At 46.4% G+C, this 20,586-nt stretch overlaps 1 protein-coding gene across 2 annotated transcripts; it reads left to right on the top strand.

Moving 5' to 3' along the window:
• Positions 1-125: 125 nt before the first annotated feature.
• On the top strand, positions 126-19,739 carry SVOP (SV2 related protein). 2 transcript variants are annotated; one of them, XM_058036686.1, is made up of 16 exons: positions 126-877; positions 2,990-3,150; positions 5,052-5,137; positions 6,043-6,141; positions 7,385-7,456; positions 7,825-7,949; positions 9,696-9,759; positions 10,295-10,420; positions 11,424-11,552; positions 11,878-11,951; positions 12,233-12,309; positions 13,460-13,567; positions 14,852-14,963; positions 15,178-15,259; positions 15,489-15,578; positions 16,034-19,739. In XM_058036686.1, the coding sequence occupies exons 1-16, from the start codon at positions 843-845 to the stop codon at positions 16,220-16,222; spliced, it is 1,629 nt and encodes a 542-aa protein (XP_057892669.1). In that variant the 5' UTR covers positions 126-842; the 3' UTR covers positions 16,223-19,739. The 2 variants fall into 2 exon arrangements, with proteins under 2 accessions (XP_057892669.1, XP_057892670.1); XM_058036687.1 differs by lacking the exon at positions 126-877 and having other exon boundaries at positions 3,018-3,150; positions 5,052-5,141.
• Positions 19,740-20,586: the final 847 nt, after the last annotated feature.

Raw genomic sequence — 20,586 nt, 5'->3', positions numbered from 1 at the left:
CCGGAAGTGGCGCGGGGGGGCCGGTGATGGCGGGGACCGGCCATGGCGGCGGGCGGTACCGGGGGCGGCACCGGGGGCGGGCCCGGAGCGCTGTGGGCGGCCCGGAGCGGGGGAAACGGGCCCGTTCACGGTGTGACAGCGGCTGTGGCGGGCAGCCTGTGCGGCTCAGGCCGGTCCCGGTGTGACGGGCCAGATCCCCGCGCTGCCCGGCCCTCACGGGGTGTCCCGGGAGAGCAGCGGGACAACACCGCAGTCCCGCGGCGCTCTGGTTGGGATACTGAGGGCAAACCCTCCCGGAAAGGTTGTGCAGCCCGGGGGTTCCCGGTGTCGCTGGATGTGACCCCGGGGACACGGCCCGCGGCAGCGCCCGGGCTCGGGGCTTTACCCGGTGCAGCCCCGCTGGGGCCATGGGGGAACCGCGGCTGAGCCGGGCTGAGCCAAACCGAGCTCAGGCAAACGCTGCGAGCCGAGCCGAGCTGTGCTGAGCTGAGCTGAGCCAAACCCCGCTGAGCTGAGCCAGGCCCAGCCATGGCCAGGGCGGGAACCGAGCCGAGCTGAGCTAAACCGAGCCAAACTAAGCTGAGCTAAACCGAGCCACGCTGAGCTAAACCGAGCCAAACTGAACTGAGTTAAACCGAGCTGAGCCACGCTGAGCCGAGCCGTGCCAAACCATGCCGAGCTGAGCCGAGCCGAGCCAAACCGAGCCAGGCCGAGCCCCGCTAAGCCGAGCCCAGGCGCGGCGGTGCCTGCGGAGCTGTCCAGCCCTTGCAGCCTCTCCAGCCGCTCCATCCCGCAGCCCGAGCCCGCCATGCGGGAGCGATGAGCGCAGCCGCCGCCCGGCCATGGAGGAGGATTTGTTCCAGCTGAAGCAGCTGCCGTGAGTAGCTCCGGTACCGTGAGTAGCTGCGGCCCCTCCGGCCGCGGGGATCCCGCCGGGGAGCGGCCGGTGCCACCGGGGAGCCGCTCACAGCGCGGCGGGCAGGGCCATTTTCCCGCCGGGTGGAGCATCCCGAGGGATGCAGGAGCTGTTTGTTACATAAATTCACTCGTCTCGCTTGATTTTCTCTCCTTTTTTTTGTTTGTTTGTTTGTTTTGTTTTTGGGTTGTTTTTTTGTTTTTTTTTTTTTTCTCGGCGTGGTTTTTACCACCATCAAAAAAAAATGGCACGGGATAAAATCGTGGGGATTTTGCATCACCAAGGGTTGGGATAAAATCGTGGGGATTTTGCATCACCAAGGGTTGGGATAAAATCGTGAGGATTTTAGGAAAGGAAACGTCGGGATCGCCTTTGCAGCGGGGTTTGGCTGTAAATAACGTTGTGCTTCCTCGCCATCCTCCTCCTCCTCGCCAGGGAGGAATTGCAGAGCAGAACCTGCTCTGTCAAGGTGGGGTGGGGGGGACCCCAAAATCTCCCTTGGGATTGGCATTTCTGGAAAGCTGCGCGAGGAAAATGCTGATTTTTTGGGGGGGATGTGGTTGCTGGATCTGTGCAAAAAAAAAAAAAAAAAAAAAAAAGGCAAAAACCCAACCCCAAACCTGATAAAATCTTTGGTGCCTTTAACCCCAGGAATTCCTTCCTTCCCCCTCAATTCCTTCCTTTCAAACCAACCTGCTTTTTCCAAATGCTCCGTTCTCAGGTGTTTTGCAACATATTTCCTATTTATAAATCATGGGCTCTGCCAGGCAGGGAAGGAACGTTTCAAGTTGCTGTTAAATATTCATGAGCTCGTGTCAATGACAGAGCACCCTGTCCCAAAACATTCCTGCTAACTTGGACAGGAGCTCCAGCTCTTTTCCAGCCCTTGCTTAGGATTCAGCTTGTCGGGGAAAAGAATCTGAGGTTATTTTATCAGAGGTGATTATTTTATCAAGCTTTTTTTTTTTTTTCCCCATTTTTAAGCCCAAAACCTGGGGATACATCCCAAAGTACCATCCAGTGCAGCTGTTTTGGTGCTGTGAGATTTTGCAAATAAATGCAGCAGCTCCCTGAGATGTCCCAGATGTCAAAAATTTGGCAAATATGGAACAGAAATTATCCCTGTGGAATTTTTTCCTTTGTTTGTATCAGTTTGTTTTGTATATCCCTAAATTATGCACCTGTGTTTTTATTTCTGTGCTGAGGAATGTGGAAATCTGGATTTGTGATTTCAGCTTTTGTAGGATCCATCACCTCCAAAGCAGGGATGATCTTTAAGGTCCCTCCCTGTGATTCTGGGATAATTTAATTTATTTCCAAAACTATTTCACTTTAATCCAAGGGATTTTCACTTTCCAAAGGAAGAAAGTTCTGTTGTGTTGGATAAAGTGAAGGAACTTTGAGGATCTGTTCCCAAATCTTTGGCCACAGAAAACTTCATAAATGGGAAAAGAACTTTCTCTGTGGGAAGGGAGTAAATCCCTCTGACCAAAACATCAAAGCTGTGTCAATTTAGCAAATTCTGGTCTCAAAACAGATATTTCCTTAATGACATGATATTAAATAATTCTGTTCAAGATGAAAGCAGAGTCACAGAATCATCATCCTGCTGGAGAAAACCCCCATCCATTCAGCTCAATTGTATTTCACTAAATACTATTTCAAATTCTGGTGCATTTCTGGAGTTTTTAATCACAAAAACAACTCAGGAAATGGAATCTGGGCTCTTCCTGCCTGAAAACCCCTGAAATTCAATGACACAGCAATGCTTAATTCCAATTAAATCCAGTTCAATGACGCAGCAATGCTTAATTCCAATTAAACCCAGGCCCACCAAACATGGATCTCATTAAATATGCATCATTCCATCATATTTTTATGACCTCTGTGGTTTTATAACTTTGTGGATAGCACAATAACAACCTCTGTAGCCATCCCAGGGTAGGACACCTCAAACCAGACCCAAACCTAAATCCCAGTGGAGAGTGGGAGCCAGGCAATGAGGAGAAACCCTGATGGAAAAGGGGTTTCAATCCTCCTGGAAGGATCCATCCCGCTTTTTTGTGCTTGCAGGGTGGTGAAGTTCCGCCGCACGGGGGAGAGCTCGAGGTCGGAGGAGGATGGAACTTCGGGAGAGCACGAGGTGCAGATCGAGGGGGTGAGGACGGAGCTGGAGCCCGTGGAGCTGGAGGATGGAGCCGCGGTGCCCAAGGAATTCGCCAACCCCACGGATGGTGAGCAGGGCTCGTTTTCCTGCTGGGAGAGCCTTGAGGGATCTCTTTATTTCAATCAGGCTGGGTACAGGAGGTTTGGAATTTCCCAACTCCATGGATGATGAGCAGGGCTCATTTTCCTGCAAGGAGAACTTTGTGGGATCTCTTCATCCCAATCAGGTTGGGTACAGAAGGTTTGGAATTTGCCAGCCCCACCCATGGTGAGCAGGGCTTGTTTTCCTGCTGGGAGAGCCTTGTAGGATCTCTTCATCCCAGTCAGGCTGGGTGCAGGAGGTTTGGAATTTTCCAACCCCATCCATGGTGAGCAGGGCTCGTTTTCCTGCTGGGAGAGCCTTGAGGGATCTCTTTATTTCAATCAGGCTGGGTGCAGGAGGTTTGGAATTTCCCAACTCCATGGATGATGAGCAGGGCTTGTTTTCCTGCTGGAAAAGCCTTGTGGGATCTCTTTATTTCAATCAGGCTGGGTACAGGATGTTTGGAATTTTCCAATCCCATCCATGGTGAGCACGGCTCGTTTTCCTGCTGGGAGAGCCTTGAGGGATCTCTTCATCCCAATCAGGCTGGGTGCAGGAGGTTTGGAATTTCCCAACCCGATCCATGGTGAGCAGGGCTCATTTTCCTGCAAGGAGAACTTTGTGGGATCTGTTCATCCCAATCAGGTTGGGTACAGAAGGTTTGGAATTTGCCAGCCCCACCCATGGTGAGCAGGGCTCATTTTCCTGCAAGGAGAACCTTGTGGGGTCTCTTCATCCCAGCCAGGCTGGGTGCAGGAGGTTTGGAGAAGTTAAGGGTGCTCAGATATGAATAATAACTCAAGGAAATTGTGTTAGAGCTGAAAATGGTGGTTTGATCAGCCCATTCCCTGTGGGGAGCTCTCTGTGCTCCTTTTTGTGTCCCCAGTGCTGGATGCTCCTGTCAGGAGTTGTGGATGCAGCTGCCACACTGGAATTGGAATTCTGAGCTCCCTCAGGAGCTGCTCACACCTGGCTCTCCTTCAAGGCTGAGATGAATCTGCAGAGTTCCTGGCTCCTCTTTTCCTGGAGGACATCAGGAATGTCCATCTCAGCTTCTCTTCCTGCCTGGAAGGAGAGAGGAGAAATTTCTCCTCTCTCACTGCTTTAGGAGAGAGGAGAAATTTGAGTTTTTCTTGGCTCAGTGTGAAAATTTGGTGTTAATCTTGTTTTTGTGCTTTATCCCTTGGATTTTGTTTGGTTTCCTCCTGGTTTGTGTTGTTGTGGGGGTCTCACAGCCAAAGCTTTTCCTGAGGAATGTCCTTTCCAAGCTGATACAAATGTTAGAACTGTGAGACTTCAATTGATTTAAACAACTCAAATATCAAAATGTGCTTGTCTTGGTCATTTCATTTTGCATTTGAGCAAAGGAATTTGTGACAATTCAAATTTGAGACATCTTTGAGCACCTTCAGCTGGAACAAACTAAAGATGTCATGGAAAACAACCAGCAGCATTTTTAAACAGGGTTAAAGATTTGTGTGTTTTGGAGAAATTCTTGATTTAAATAATGAGAAGTTGCACTGAAATACTCCCTCCAGCTTCCAGCAGTGCTGTGGAATGGGGCAGAGCAGTTTCTCTCTACAGAAAACTCCATTTCAGTGGCTGCAGGAGGAAGAGGCTGAACATGGGCTAGATTTGTGGGTGCCACACTGATTTACCTCCATGTGGTTAAAATATTCTAGGAATAATTCCAATTATTTTGGCCACAGAGATTTTCCTGAGTAGGAATTGTATAATTACAACTAAGTAGCTCTGTTATAGATTTGAGATCTCAGCAGATTAGCCCAATTAGTTAGTAATTAAACCAGAAAATTCTCTCTCAAGGGCTGGCCTTTCTCAGGAAGGAATCCACTGGAATTGTTATTGTTTTTTGGGTTTTTTTTGCAGATACTTTCATGGTGGAGGATGCAGTGGAAGCCATTGGATTTGGGAAGTTCCAGTGGAAGCTCTCTGTCATTACTGGATTGGCATGGGCAAGTAAATGGGATCAGGATCAATTCATGATCATCACTTAGAGAACCTCAGGGATTTCAAATAATTTTCAAATAAATTTACAATAAAGCAAGAATTTCACTGGGAATTCTAAACCAACAGCAGCACTCAGCCTTGTTGTGAGGGGTAATGATGGATTTGTCTCTGAAGTTCTTAGAAATCAGGGTTTGGAAAATTATTTAAATTCTTCACTTCAAGTTGGTTTCAAATGAAAGAGGTTCCAGGCTGCTCCTGCAGTGATTTTGCCACATTCCTCCCATCAGCTGCCACCTCAGTTGTCTGTATCAGTCAGGATTGCTGTAATCTCAGTTTCAGAGGAGCAGCAACCCAGCACTTCCACTTTTAACTTTGATATCAACAATAAAAAAGTCTTGGTTTGCATTTTTCTGCTGTTTCTGAAGCTCTGTTCCACCTCCTGTGGTGCATTTCAGGATCCTGATACCTGGAGCTGTAATTACTGGCTTTTATCCATGTAAAAAGCTGAAATCTGCCATGGTTAGGTCCTAGACCAGCTGTGGAATTTGGTTTCAGGGTGATCAATGCAAATCCAGGAGTGTTTAAGGGAATAATCACAAGATATTAAACACTCCTGACTGAATCCATGTGGGAAGAAGCTGAAATCTGGAATTTGCACTATGGAAGTGACTGAACTGTCACTGACCAGCCAAACCTCCTCAAAACCTTTGCATTCAGCTCTTTAAATCCTCTCTGCCAGAGTTACTAAAAGTGCTGACAATCAGAAATGACTTTAAATATTAAATATGCAACGTTTTCTTCAACCACGAGGTGGGAACATCACGGAAATGTCACCAAGGCCTAATATTGACTCCTAAATCCACCTGACTTGCAGGCACTTGTTGATTTTTGCTTTCTCTTCCCCCTGCAGATGGCAGATGCCATGGAAATGATGATTTTAAGTATCCTTGCTCCTCAGCTGCACTGTGAGTGGCGCTTACCCAGCTGGCAGGTTGCATTGCTCACCTCGGTAGGAAAAATACCTGACAGCTCCTGTCTTCCCTGAGCTTTTGCCATCATTGTTATCCAGACATTTTGCTTTGTATCCCCCAAAATTAAATCTCCTCGTGGCCTTTGCAGGTTACCTTCAGCTTGGAAGTTTATGGGAGGTTTTTAAAAAAAGATTTATAGGAGTTTGTTTAAAGATTGAAGTAACGAAATTCAGTGAGAACTGAGGGCAGTTTGCAGGTTTCAGGCTCAAAGTTTCGTATAATTTCCAGGAAAACCTATGGATTCACTCAGATTTATCCTAAAATTCAAACCATTTGATTAGTTTTTAAAAAATTGGTAAATTTTGAGTATCTTGCTTGCAAATCTTTCTCTCTCCCCACATCTAAGCTCTCTGACATGCTGAGAGCCCTGAGAGAGAACAAACAGTTGATTTTTTTGTGGTTGGACTCAATGATATCAGAAATCTTTTCCAGCCTAAATAATTCTGGGATTATCCAGTGATCTTTGGAAGCAGAGCTCTTACAACACCACCTCCAAGGATGGTGCTGTGATGTTGGAATCCTGCAGTGCCTTTAGGGATAAGAAAACAAATTTGGGAACCCTTCTCTGAGCACAGGCCACTGCTGAATGCAGTGACTTTATTCCCTGAATTTCTTTTTCCTTTAGTTTTTAATGCCCTTTGTTTGATTGTGTAAAATCCTTCAAATGCTCAGCAGATAGAAATGGTGTCCTTGAACCCCATGAATGTCCCATCCCTGAGTGCAGCACACGAGTGTCACCTCTGGGTATTTTCTTTCACACTTCAGACTTTTGTAAACTTTTAAGGTGTAATTTTATCTCCATTCAAACCTGGGAGCTGCTGAGGATGGTGGTAGATCTCAACCAACAGCTCCTGAGCATTTATTCAGGGTTATTTTCCCTGGAACTGGAGATCTCTGTGTCTTCCAGGGCTGGACTCACAATGGGACAATACCAGTGTTCCCAGTCCAGGCCAAACTGGGATTGTCTGGGTTGTCACTGATGGATTTTTTAATGCAAAGCTGACTTGAGGAGGGACCTTGTTGCTTCCCTGCTCCAACCCAGAGAGAACTGGATGATCTTTAAGGTCCTTTCCCACCCAACCCATTCTCTGACCTCCTGCACATCTCACTCTGTTTTGGGCTGAAATGTTCTGGTTTCACTGGAAATTTGTGTTCTGTGTTTGTCACACTGGAATTTTCACTTGTTAAGGGAAAGATTTTTTTTTTCCTGCTGTTTCACAGGTGGTGTTTGTGGGAATGATGTCCAGCTCCACCCTCTGGGGAAACATTTCAGACCAGTATGGGAGGAAAACAGTAAGTCTGCAGCTCCTGCTGGGATCTATCCCAATATTTCTGCAGCGTGGACATTTCAGTGCAGCTGGCCCAGAGAAGCTGTGGCTCCCTGGAAGTGTTTGAGGCCAGGTTGGAGCACCCTGGGATAGTGGAAGGTGTTCCTACACCTGGAATGGGATGAGCTTTAAGGCCCCTTCCAACCCCAAACCATTCCAGGATTCCACATTCCCAAATGTCCATGTATACAAAGCAGCACTAAGCACATCCAGAACTGAGCCCCTATGAAACAGAAGGCATCTGAAGCTCTGTTTTACACTTTAATTTGTGTTTTACACTTTAATTTGTGTTTTACACTTTCATTTGTGATTTTTAACTCTTGCTGAACACAGGGCCTGAAGATCAGCGTGCTGTGGACTCTCTACTATGGGATCCTCAGTGGATTTGCTCCCATTTACAGCTGGATCCTGGTGCTGAGGGGCCTGGTGGGCTTTGGCATTGGAGGAGTGCCTCAGTCGTAAGTAAATACTCACAACTCCAAACTCCCTCATTTCTCTTTCTTCCTTAGGAGATTCTCCTGTAGGACTGAAGTTTTGTTTCTGTTCAGCCACCCCAAGTCTTGGTCTTGTTGCAGGGCAGGTCATGCCTTGAACAGGAGGATTTAGAGGCAGAGCTGAGCCCTGATTCTGATTGTAAAACCCCAGATTATTGCTCAGTCAGAGCCTGAATTCCCCATCTCACCCTGAGCTGGAATTTCAAACCCACACAGCCCAGACCTGAGCACTAGAGATGGCTCAGAAGGAAAGGGAAGTGCCAGGATATTTCTCTTATCTTGTGTGCTTCCTTTCACTGAAGAGAGGGATCCATAAATCTCCCACCTGCAATAAATAACCCTGCTCAAGGCTTTTAATTATAAATGTAAAGAGAAGGGTTCAGCCATTCTCTCTTCTCTCTCTGTAGACTTTTATCCTTACCAAGAATTGATTTTTTTTTTTTTTTTTTTTTTGCCTTCTGGAGGTGCTGTTTTGGAGCAGGAGAGCCTGGCTTGCATTGATGGCTCACAGATTCCTACTCCCAGATAAAAACCCAGAGCTGCAGGTGCAGCCCAGCCAGGGCCTGGGACTGGACTGGGCTCACTGAGGTTCTGTGGCTTCATGAGAGAAAATCCAGAGGCAGTTGCAGATCTCCAGGTGGATCCCATCCTCCCCGAGTCTGTTTCCTATTCTGACTGTAAAAGGGTTTATTTGACAGAGGGGTAAACATGGATGAGGCAGGAAAAGTAGTTCCTTTCTAATTCCTTAAGCTGTGTGATTTTGGAGGGATTTTGGTGTGATTTTTGCCTGAATCTCCATGGAGTGAGAGTCATTTCCTCCTCTGGACTGGCTCCAACAATTCCATGTCCTTCTTTTGCTGGGGTCATTCACCAGCTCCTGTTTTCTCTGCACTGCAGAGGGGCCTGAGCTACACTTTAAGATGTGATTTGAGTTCTGTGAATCTCTGCTTGAATGAAATATTGTGTGAAACTTCCTGCTTGGGCAGCTCCTCAGAGATCAATCCACTCTTTAAGTTTGTAGGAATTTTGTCCCAAACCTCAAAGGAAGCAGGAACAGACTGAGTCAGTGGAATGCAAACAGAGCAAAGCCAAACCTTCCCAGTTTGAAAGAGATGGCAGAGCCTGGACTGGAATTCCTGCTCAGAAATTCCTCCTGGAGAAGCTTTGCCATCACTCCTTGGCACAGGCATGAAACAAAGCCTCAGTGGCTGCTCTTTGAATGCCACAATAAAAGAATGCAAATTATTTTATATCAGTGACATGAAATAATTCCCCTCTTGGAGAATTGAACCCTGGCACAGGAGATGGATGGGAATTCTCTGAGCCAGTTGTAAAGCCCTGAAGAAATTCTTTATCCAGCAAGAGTTTGTGTTGAATTCTGATGGACCACACTGAAAATACCCAATAAAATTGTATTTCCAATGGACTTTGCAAACATGAGCATCAAGATCTGCATTTAAGTGATGACCATGGGGTCACAAAACCACAAAAAAAGAGCAAACTGTGTCCTCTCTTGCAGTGTTGAAAGGTTTATTCTGGGGTGGAAATGGGGTGTGACCCAGTGTCACAGCCTGGCTGGCTCTGGCGACAGGGAGAGCTTTGAGTTGCTGCTCTGAGTCTGGCAGCTTTATTAAAAGGCAAAAGGGATGTTTGAACCTGTGGCATTTCCCTCTCTGTGCTGACATTTTCCTCCCTGTTCTCTCTTTTTAGGGTAACTTTATATGCTGAGTTCCTTCCAATGAAAGCCAGAGCAAAATGCATTTTATTAATAGAGGTGAGTGGGTGCATTCAGATCCTCAGGGGACAAATCCTCTGGCGGTCACATCCCTTCCATCCTCCTGCCTGGAAATGCCCTCAGAGCTGCAGCCAGGCCTGGCCTGTCCATCTTGGTGGAGCTCCTGAGCTCTGGAGCCAGCCCAGCTCCAAAAGCAGCAGAAACTTTTCCTGTCACACTCCACTCTTGGTGTTGAATTTTCCTTTTTCCAAATTACTTTGCACCCAGTGTTGCAGAGTGAGCACAAGAGGGGCATTGGGTGTCCATGATTTTGTGGTGAAATCCATCTCAGTGATGGATTTGGAGAGCTGACAGCTCCACAAATTCAGTGCTAAATTCACCTCCACATCTTCACCCAAACCTGTCAAAGTCACTCAGGGCAGAATTTTGCCCTTGGAATATTTTAAGGCAGAACTTGCACCCCTGGAATTTCTCTCTCCAGCCATCCCTGGTGAGCACAGCCTGGAATATGCCGAAGAAGAGGCCTTGGGGACATTCCATTCCTCATTTTTTCTCTTGTTTTCCCCTCTTGCAGGTGTTCTGGGCCCTTGGGACAGTGTTTGAAGTGCTCCTGGCAGTGGTGGTGATGCCCACGCTCGGCTGGCGCTGGCTCCTCATCCTCTCTGCCCTCCCACTCCTGCTCTTTGCTGGCCTGTGTTTTGTAGGTATTCCTCATGGATTCATGTGAATTCCTGCAATTCCCATCCCTCCACCCCATTCTGTGACCCAGCTGAAGGGAATCAGGGCAGTTTTGAGCTCTCTGGTGGTGTATTATGTGAAATAACTGAAATAATGATCAAAAAATGCAGTTTCAACAGGGTGCTGGGAAAAACATTCCAGGGGGAGTTGTGTTGATGTGGCTGTAATTCCTGCAGGGCTGGAATTTGGTGAAATCAGACCTGGAATCCTCTCCAGTTTAATTACTTTTATCAACTTTTATTCAATTACTTTTATCAGTTCTAACATTTTATCAAAAGCTGTTGCTATTTCCCTAAACCCTCTTTAGATTTTGTCACTTCTAGAATCAATTCCCACTTAAGAATCCTCTCAAATCAGGGATAGAATCTGCAGAGTGCAGGCCAGATTCTAAAATAAGCTAAACCTGAGCTTCAGTGATAAATTTTATTATTTATTAGGTGATATCTTTGCCAATCACTCAGTTTCCTCATAGAGAAATGTCCTTGTCAGGTGGTTTAGCAGCCTTTTTTATTCCTTAGTTTTTTTAGGAATACCTGCAGTTATCCAAGTGATCACAGGCTTGTTCTAAATTAAAAGGAGCCTAAACCCATAAATTTTATTCCATTTTATTCCAAAATTCCATAAATTTTGGAATGCCAGGAGCATCTTGTTATCTGCTCTGGATTCTTTGCCATTCCTGCACAGAAGGGATAATGTAAAAAACCTGCAAAAATTCCAACAGCTCTCAGGGATAAACCCAAAGGAATGGAAGGGAAAGGGTTCTGAGTGATGGGAAAAGTGGGGGATTGCAGTTTTTAAAGCCTGATGAGAGAATTCTTCCTTGGAATTCTTCCAGCTGAGTTGTGTAATCCTTTGTTATGTGGGAATCTGCTGGAATCACTGAGATTCCCCCAAGGAAAATCCCAGATTTATTTATTGCTGCTTGTGACACCCTCCTGTGTGTGTGACCTGCTCTGCTCCCTTAGTGGCTGCCAGAAAGTGCCAGGTATGATGTTTTATCTGGGAACCAGGAGAAGGCTCTGGCCACCTTGAAGAGGATTGCCACAGAAAATGGAGCTCCAATGCCCTTGGGAAAACTGGTGGTGTCCAGGCAGGTATGTACAGAACAGTGAAACTGAGGGGGTTTGTGAGCAAATCATCAATGTGTTGTCAATTTTAATGTCTCAAATAGGCAGAAACAAAAGGGGTTTAATCATCTTCCTCTTTTCTACTGAGGAAGAGTTAATTTCTCATTTGGGAGTGAAAAGCAGCTTTAAAATGGGCATTAATGTGATTTAACCTCCCTGTTATTAAAGAAAACCAAACCTTGAGGTTCTTGAAGAGCTCAGGTCAGAATTCCTGGGTCTGAATGCATGAAACAAGATGAATTTTGGCACTTTAGCTGTCCCTCATCACCCAACTTCTGCTTGTTCCCAACAGGAGGACAGAGGCAAAATGAGGGATCTTTTCACTCCCCATTTCCGCTGGACCACGTTGTTGCTCTGGTTTATTTGGTAAGAGAAAACCTGAAGGTTCAGTGCCAGCACAGCTCTAAATTGGTTTAACTGAAGGGATTTTACTCAATACAGCAACTTCCTCCTTATAAAAATACCAAATAAACAAAAAAAACCCACCTGTATTGATTTGTAATTTATTCAACCATCCAAGCATTCCAAATCAAGTTGCCCTTTAATTTTCTGAAGGCTGAAATAGCTTTGAGGTAGAACTTTTGATTGGTGGTGTTTCTTTTAAGTTGGACCAGCTGAAACTTCCTCTCTCATTTGCTTCCTTGCAGGTTTTCCAATGCATTTTCATATTATGGGTTAGTTTTATTAACTACAGAGCTCTTCCAAGCAGGAGATGTTTGCAGCAGTGAGTATTACTCCATCTTTTCTTTTTAAATATGTCCTGTTAAAACTGCTGGAATATCTTTGATTAAATCACCTTCTGCTGGTGGTTTGGAAAAGGAACATGGCTGAGTTTTAAGTTTATTTTATTTTAAATATTTCCTCATCTCCCCACTGCAGATAGGTCCTGCAGTGGTTTTGAGCCCAAAATGTCAAACAGGAAGACAACCTTCAAGGCAGACCTGTTATCTGTTCCTCTTGATTTAAAAAAGTGATTAAATAAATAGAAGTTTGCAGATTTGACAGGTCTAATTAGTTCTGAGAATAAGAAACTGCTGCTGTGGAGCTCCTGGGTTCTCAAGATGGGAAAACCTGCTGAGAAAAAAGATAATGGTGGGAATTCAGCATCCTTTGTGTTGCAGAATTTTTTGGGGGGAAAAAGAAGGTGCTTTGACTGAGTTAAGAAGAGGCTTGAACAGTTTGATTCCCCAGGGGAGAAATGATTGCATTCAGAACATTTGTAATTAGGGAAAACTGCCTGGAAGTTGGGAAATGATAAAAGGTGGATGAGGAGTGTTGGAGCAGCCCCAGATTCCAGGGCTGAGCAGCAATGATGAGCTCTGAGAGCTCTGACTCAGGTTTGCCTCCCCAGAGGAGGCTGTAGCCCTTAAAAACCCTTGTTTTTTATTAGGACATGGGGTTTTTCAGTATTCTCAGTGTGTAGGAAGTGTTGGGATCCCAATTTGTGGTGGCAGAAACTGAATTATTGGAGTTAATTCTGTCCTGAGCCCTGGGCTGGAAAATAATTCTGGCTGTACAGCTGATAAGGAGGTGGAATTTTCACCTGTCACAGAAAATATTATAAATGTTCACTGTTTTCAGGCAAAATCACCCAGCATTGCTCTTCAATGCCCCTCTGACTCTGAATTCCATCTCAGGCATTCAGAAGAGGAATAACAATTAAATCAAAGGGGCAGAATCACTTGAATTTCTATCCCTAAACAACTTCCCAGGAGTATTTCAAAGGATGCTGGGTGCAGTGAATCCATCCCAGTCCTTCCAGCCCATCCCTTCCTAAATTTCAGCAGTAAAAATGAGAGACCCAGCAGGAAGGGTAAACAGGGAAGAGTTTGCTTAAAATATATTGAATATTTGTCCTTTTTTTCTCCCTGCAGTATCCAGCAGAAGACAGGAAGTGAAAGCCAAGTGCAGCCTGACCTGTGAGTACCTGACAGAGGAAGATTACACTGACCTGCTCTGGACAACCCTGTCAGAATTCCCTGGTAAGGACAATGGGAAGCTCCAGTTTTTCCTGGGAATGGCTCAGGGTGTGGAAATGAGCTCTGGAAGCTGCAGTGGGACTGGGATTTCTGGCCTGATGCTTCCCACAGCACTCAGAGCATCCTTGCTGTAGCTGTGGATTCTCCCTGTCCTGGGATCACTCCAGAAAAAAAATCAGTCATTGCTCTGGAATGGCCCCTCTGTGTGTTCCCACCCAGCAACACTTCAGGAGGAGCAAAACCTCAATCCAAGGGGCAGAAACACTGGAATTTCTATCCATAAGAGACTTTCCAGAAGTATTTTCAAAGGATGATGGGTACAGTGAATCCATGGAGAACTTGCTCTCTAAATCCCTGCATCCAGCCTCAGTCCTGATCCTGGGATTTTCAGGCAATTCCAGCAAATTTCAATGGACAGTCTGGCACAGGATAAGCAAAATAGTGTGAAACAGCCATTGATCCTTCAGATGGAGGGGATCTCCCAGTGTTAATGTGATTGAAACAGCACCAGAGACAGGGATCAGGATGTTTTCACTCTCCTGGATCCTCATTCAGGGCTAAAAGCTCAAGGAGAAGCCATTTAATGAATGTAATTTGCAAGTATGACTGAGAAATCTGCACAGTCATTGCTAAGAGGAGTGTGCTGCCAAACAGGAATTTTGGGAAGGAGACCCAGAAAAAAAGAGTGGGTGCTTGGAGTGGTGCTGTGGCTGCAAGGTCTGGTTTGATCCTCACACACACTGAGGTGGGAGTGAGAAATATTGGCAGGGTCCCTCTGGATGTGACACTGATGCTGGAATAATCCCCACTCCTGCTGTGCATCAGCTTTCAAAATTGCAGGAGAGGGAAGACCTAATAGTGAGATTTACTGAGCTTGATCTATTTCCTATCAAAAAGCAGGAGAGAAATAATTTGGTGAAACATCTAAATAACAGGACAGAAAGAAAATCCCACATTCTAAAGAGCCTTTAAATCCAGCAAGCAGCAATGGCCAGAAGTTGAGCAGAAGTTCTTTTCTTCCAGTGAGCCATGAGCAGGTGTTTTAGGCATTGCCATCAGTAATCCCTGGATGGGAGTGGGGATTTGTGCATTTGTGGAGCAGCTGGGCCACAGAATTCCTGTTTCCACATGGCACCAGCAGCAATCCATCCCACAGCCCTGCCTGGGGCCAGCAGGGGTTTGGAAAGAGAGGCCAAAATTTCCAATCTAAACCACCCAAGCTGTGTTAAATCTGCTGCAAGCCCCTCTTTTCTTGATTCCCAAGGGTCTCCTGGTCTCTTCCCACAGGTGTGTTGGTGACCCTGTGGATCATCGACCGCATCGGCCGCAAGAAAACCATGGCCCTGTCCTTCCTTGTCTTCTCCTTCTGCAGCCTCCTGCTCTTTCTCTGTGTTGGAAGGTGAGTCCAGCACAGGAAACAGCTGGAGTGAAGGATTTCCTCATGTTCTCTCTTGGTTGTGATGGGAGAACTGGTTTGAAAAGCTGTGGGATGGTCGTGCTCAGCTGGAGGAGGATTTAAGGCTGGGGTTGGGTTATCTCACCAGAGTTTGGGAGGGAAGTAAAAGTGAAATCCAAGTGAAACCCAAACTCTGCTCTCTTCTTTCTCCTCACAGAAATGTTCTTACTGTGCTGCTCTTCATTGCAAGAGCTTTTATTTCTGGAGGATTTCAGGCTGCCTATGTTTACACTCCTGAGGTAAGGGGGTTGTTGTTGATGGGAATATTCAAGGGGAGTGAGAACAGGGTGGGAAAGTCATTTTGATGACCTGTTCCCAATGGACCTCACCCCAGACTGGAGCTGTAGATCCCATTGTCATTGTCTGACAGAATGTGCTGTGGCACCATTTATAAATTCCCATTGATTTAGGAGTGAGAGGAGAAAAACTTCCCACTGGGATTGATGAGATGATTTTTTTTTTCCACAGGTTTATCCCACAGCCACACGTGCTTTGGGCCTGGGAACGTGCAGTGGAATGGCCAGAGTGGGAGCCCTCATAACCCCGTTCATTGCACAGGTAAATCCCTTCTCCTCTGAGACTGGACACACAGGAAGCTTGGATTGATGATCCTGGAGGTCTTTTCCAGCTTTTGCAATTCCATGATTCCATGAAGGTGATGCAGAACCTGCTTTCCTTCCACTATCCCAGGTTGCTCCAAGCTCTGTCCTTGGACATTTCCAGGGATGGAGCAGCTACAGCTTCTCTGAACAACCTGTGCCAGGACTTCCCACCCTCACAGGGAAGAATTCCTTCCTAAAATCCAGTCTAATCCTCGCCTCTGAGAGCTTAAACCACTGTCCATTTTCCTGGCACGATCTATAAAATCTCCCTCCTTTCCAGAAACTTCAAATTAAACTTGATTCCCAATACGACGATTAAAATTCCAGTTGTTCCACCAGTGTCTTCTGTTGCTCCACCAGTTTATTTCCATGCTGAGGTGCTGTTTTGCATTCCCTGCCTTTCTCCTGCAGGTGATGTTGGAATCCTCAGTCTATCTGACCCTGCTGGTTTACAGTGGCTGCTGCCTGCTGGCTGCCCTGGCCTCCTGCTTCCTGCCCATCGAGACCAAGGGCCGTGGCCTGCAGGAGTCCAGCCACAAGGAATGGGGCCAGGAGATGGTGGGCAGAGGATCTCATTCCCCAGGGGAATCACAGGAATGATGGGACATGGAAACCTGCTGGAAGAATGAAGGATAGGAGCAAGATGTCTCACAAAACCTCCGAGCCTGAAGCATGGAAAGCTGACCACCATCACTGCCATCCTCACGTGTCAAACTGCAGGAGTTTGGGGTTGAACCTCAGCAAATTGTGTTTTCTGCTGCTCTTTGCTCACACTCATAAAAACTTTTTTGGATGGAGAGGCCTTTGATCCAGATATCCTTGGAAGTTTAGCAGGAAGGGTTTCTCTTCAGTCTGTCGTGCTTGCATGGTCAGCTCTTCAGCTTAAAATGTCCTGTGCCAAGCAAATGCCAAGTGACTGCAGCCCAGCATAAGCTGTCATTAAAACACTGAGCTCTTGATGCCTGAAACCAAGAGGTTCATCTTTAGTGTGGCCCTGGCCTGGCACAGGGTGGATTCCATCCCTGCCACTATGGATTAAATGCCTGCCTTGCACTTTTAGCCATCAAAACCATCACCAAAATGTGATTCTGTCAAACCAACCCAAGCTTTCCAGTTGGGTTTTGTTTCTGGAGAGTGGATTGCTTGGAAATTGATTCCTGACTGTTTCTGCCATCCCAGGTGGGTATGGAGCAGGGAGGGTGGTGTTGCTGCAGAGCTGGGACCTTGTAGCAGAAATGTAAACCACAGAGTCATTGAGGTTGGAAAAGACCTCCAAGCTCATCGAGTCCAATGCATAAATCCTCATGTTTTGGAGCAGAATTGGACTTCTCTGGTGTTGCCAGGGACCTTGAGCTCTCTCTGCTGCTTGGAGTGAGGAGGTTCTCACTGCTGGGGTTCTCTGTGTGGATCCAGGTGTGTCCCTGCTCCATTTCCTGGGCACATCCTCATGGTGGGGTGGCCCCAGCTGCTGTTGGGATGGAGCCACTCCCTGGCAGCTGGGCAGGACCTTTCCTGCTGATTGTACATTGGTGACAGAGGAATGTAGCTGGAATAAATGAACAAAACCACGGGAAGAGCCCATCTGCAGTGCCCTTGGATGAGGAACATCCCTCCTGCAGGTGTGGCTCCTCAAGGGATGATCCTGCTCCTGTCAGGGAATGTAACAGAGCTCAGGTGAGGACAAGGTGAGGACAGGCTCATCTGGTTTGTCACAAACTCTGTCAGGTGGCAGAGTCTGTGGGAATGTTTAGACATCTGAGATGTGCCTCAGTGGATGTTCAGGATTCCAGACCTTGGGACACACAACCAAATGTGGTGAGATGAACTTGGGTGAGGCTGTGTGGGGGTTTGTGGTCTGTCTGACAAGTGACTCACCTGAACACAGGTAAATGTGCAGCACACTTGTACACTTGAACATTTGAAGTATCCTGGGAAGCAGGTGCCATTCCTGGGGTCAGGAATAGGTCTCCAAGTCCATGTTTGGGGCAGTACAAGTGAGCACTGTGGGGCACAGCTGTCACTGAGGGTCACAGCTCTGAGGTCACTCAATGCTCCACCACGTGCCAGGCTGCTTCTTTGGAGACTGAGGGGAAAACAGGAGTGGAAAAATCTTTAAAGAAAGCCAGGAAACTGATGAAAAAGGTTGAAATTGTGTGAGGGAGGGATTTCTGCTGAGAGCAGAGTTTGCCAAGGCACCAAGTGTCCATCCAGTCCCACTGGAGATTGGTGACTCAGTGAAGGATTCCAGGAATGGTTGGTGGAAACAGGCAAACTTGGCTTTTCCCAGCAAGATGAAAATGAATTCAGCTCCCAAGAGATCCCTGGGATCCCTGGGCTCAGCTGTGGGTGGTGGCACAGAACCCTCTGTCCCTTCCAGCTGGGTTGGTTCCCTTTGTGCCCCCTGTCCCTGTGTCCTCACACTCCACCAAAATCGAGCTCCAGCTGATCCCAGTAAACAGCCAGGGCTCTCCTGGCACTGACACCAAGCACAGCTCATCTTTTCCCCTCCCTCTGCCAGGCTGGAGCTGGATCCTTCTCCCTGTGAGCCTGGAGCAGAGCCAGAGAGATTCATTCCCTGGAATACCAGAATTCCAAAGTGATTTGGGTTGGGAGGCACCTTAAAGCTCCTTCAGGCAGGGACACTTTCCACTAGACCAGGTTGCTCCAATCCCCATCCACACCTGACCTTGAGCACTTCCAGGGCTGGGGAACCTCTCTGCTTTCACGTGGTGGGTATGGGACACAGCAGGGAGGAAGCAGATCCTGGGTGGGTTTAATCAGATATTACCCCACATGTGTGGCCAGAGAGCTGGAAAAGCTGCTGGAGCTGGGATCACCCCTCAGTGACAGCTCTGACATTCCATCCTCATCCTCACCCTGCTGCTGCTGGAGGCCCTCAAGGCCATTTCTGTCCCCCAGGTGTTTCCATGCTTCCTTCCTTGGCCTTGCCATGAGCTGTGTTTGCATCCCAAAACTCTGGAACGGAGCCTGGGTGGAGGTGACAGAGAATCCAAAGTGCAGGGGGCAGGCCATGGCCCAGGTTGTTAATCAATGCCTTGAGTTAAAATTCTGCTTTCCTGGGGTAATGATCACATCTCACTCCATTTTTTTTTAGGTGAATATTCAGCAGTTTTAAGGAATTGCATTCAACTGCCTTTAGAGAGTTTTAGGTGAAGTTTCTCTGTTCATGCACACCTGGATCCTACAGATAAGCCACTTCCCAGGTAAAGATTTCTAGGGAATGCAACATTTTCCATGCTGTTGAATAGATCAGTTTTAACCTGTGACATTTACAGTGTTAACCAAAAAATGGAAGGCATTTTTGCTCTTCACTTTTTATGAATTCTGCACTAAAAAAAAAAATCTATTTAAGGATAGAAATACCTATCCTAAAAAGATTGGTGTTGCTGGATCTTTGATTTTCTTAAAGCTTGATCCAAAGCTCACTGAAATCTGGGAAAATCTCCTGTGGATATCCCTGGGCTTTGGATCAGCTGAATGAAAGGAGCCCACCACAGCTGATCCCACCTGGCTGAATTCAGCAGGAGCCCATTGGGCACTGCAGAAACAGAGCTGGAATTGAGGATTTGCAGGAATTTGCATATAATTAATAAGAGAAGGCCATTTTAGCTTGTTCACTGAGAACACTGGGGTTGACACACACCAGTTCTAAACCACCACTATAGATTTTATCAGTAGGGCAGCACCATTTAGGTACAAAATATTCCAAAGAATCCTTGTCCACACTGGATATTTCTCACTGGTAAAGGAATTATTGCAACTGCTTTGTTTCAAACAGGAAAGTGAGATCCTTTGGAATTCAAACAGAATTGTGGGATTTGGTTTTGCCAAGCTGTTGTGGGAATGTAATTCCCCAAATGTATTTGGATGGGATGATTTGTTATTCCCAAATACTTGCTGAAAGAGCAGTGAATGTTCCCATGGCTGAATGTACAGTTTCTAAGCTGGATTTACATTTTAATGTTGAAAAACTTGGTGTATCTCAAGCTTGTTGTAAAATACTCCTCTGGTTCCTGTTCCTGACATGGCATTGGAGAGTTGAAGTCCACATTAGATATTTTATGTTAAACAAATAAATAGTTTTTTCAGGAAATAAGTTTTTGGCTCTTCTGGGGGATGTTTAGGAGGGGTCATAGCTTTGTTTTCTTTGGTTTGGGTTTTTTTGTCTTGGTGTTCAGAGGTTTGAGCTACAGGGCTCAGCACTCTGCAGGTCTGACTCATTTTCTGTTTGTTTTGTGTATTTAGATGTAAAGAAAAGTCACAGGATTCCTGTTCCCATTGTAAGTAACCTCACTACAGCAAAATATTCTGGATGCTGCATCCCTGGAAATGTTCCAGGCAAGGTTGGACAGGGCTTGGAGCAACCTGGGCTAGTGGAAATTGTCCCTGCCCATGGCAGGGGTGGGACTGGATGAGCTTCAAGATCCCTTCTCACCCAAACCATTCAGGGATTCTATAATTTTTTTTTTTAAATTCTCTTAAATCTTTAATTGATTTTCATATTTAATTCAGTTTCCCTGGGTGTGCTGGCATCAGGTGGCTCCACATGTGTCTGGACTTAGGGGCAGGGAGGGTTCCTTCTATTCATTTCCATTTCAGTAAAAACCCTCCCTTTCCCTATCACTTTTCTAAACCATCATTAAGTGCCCAACCCTATTTTCCTCCAACCTGTCAATGATATTCTTATTTTGATGCCCAAATAATTTACAGGCAGGAGGTGGTTGAAGGATGAGTCAAAAGGACTCAGGAGCTGCAAATCCTTCTCATGTAATGCTGGGTGTCCTCATCCCAGAGTGCTTCCATCTTCCTTCATCCCAGAACTTCCATCTTCCTCCTCCCAGCCTGGGATGCAGAGCCTCCTTCCTGGAAATGGAAATAATTGGGAACTGGAAGGGTTTGTGTGGCTGAAGCAATGCTGGTGGAATATTCTTTCGTCTCTGGTT

This window comes from Melospiza georgiana, chromosome 18 (assembly GCF_028018845.1).
Source record: "Melospiza georgiana isolate bMelGeo1 chromosome 18, bMelGeo1.pri, whole genome shotgun sequence".
Taxonomy (NCBI): Eukaryota; Metazoa; Chordata; class Aves; order Passeriformes; family Passerellidae; genus Melospiza; species Melospiza georgiana.
Note: the sequence above shows the minus strand (reverse complement) of the source record. Positions and strands in the feature narration are given on the sequence as shown.

Coding starts and splice junctions, on each gene's coding strand:
- SVOP (XM_058036686.1), top strand. CDS start 843: ATGGAGGAGGATTTGTTCCAGCTGAAGCAGCTGCC. Junction 7,457..7,824: donor ACCAGTATGGGAGGAAAACA/GTAAGTCTGCAG, acceptor TGCTGAACACAG/GGCCTGAAGATCAGCGTGCT. Junction 10,421..11,423: donor TCTTTGCTGGCCTGTGTTTT/GTAGGTATTCCT, acceptor CTGCTCCCTTAG/TGGCTGCCAGAAAGTGCCAG.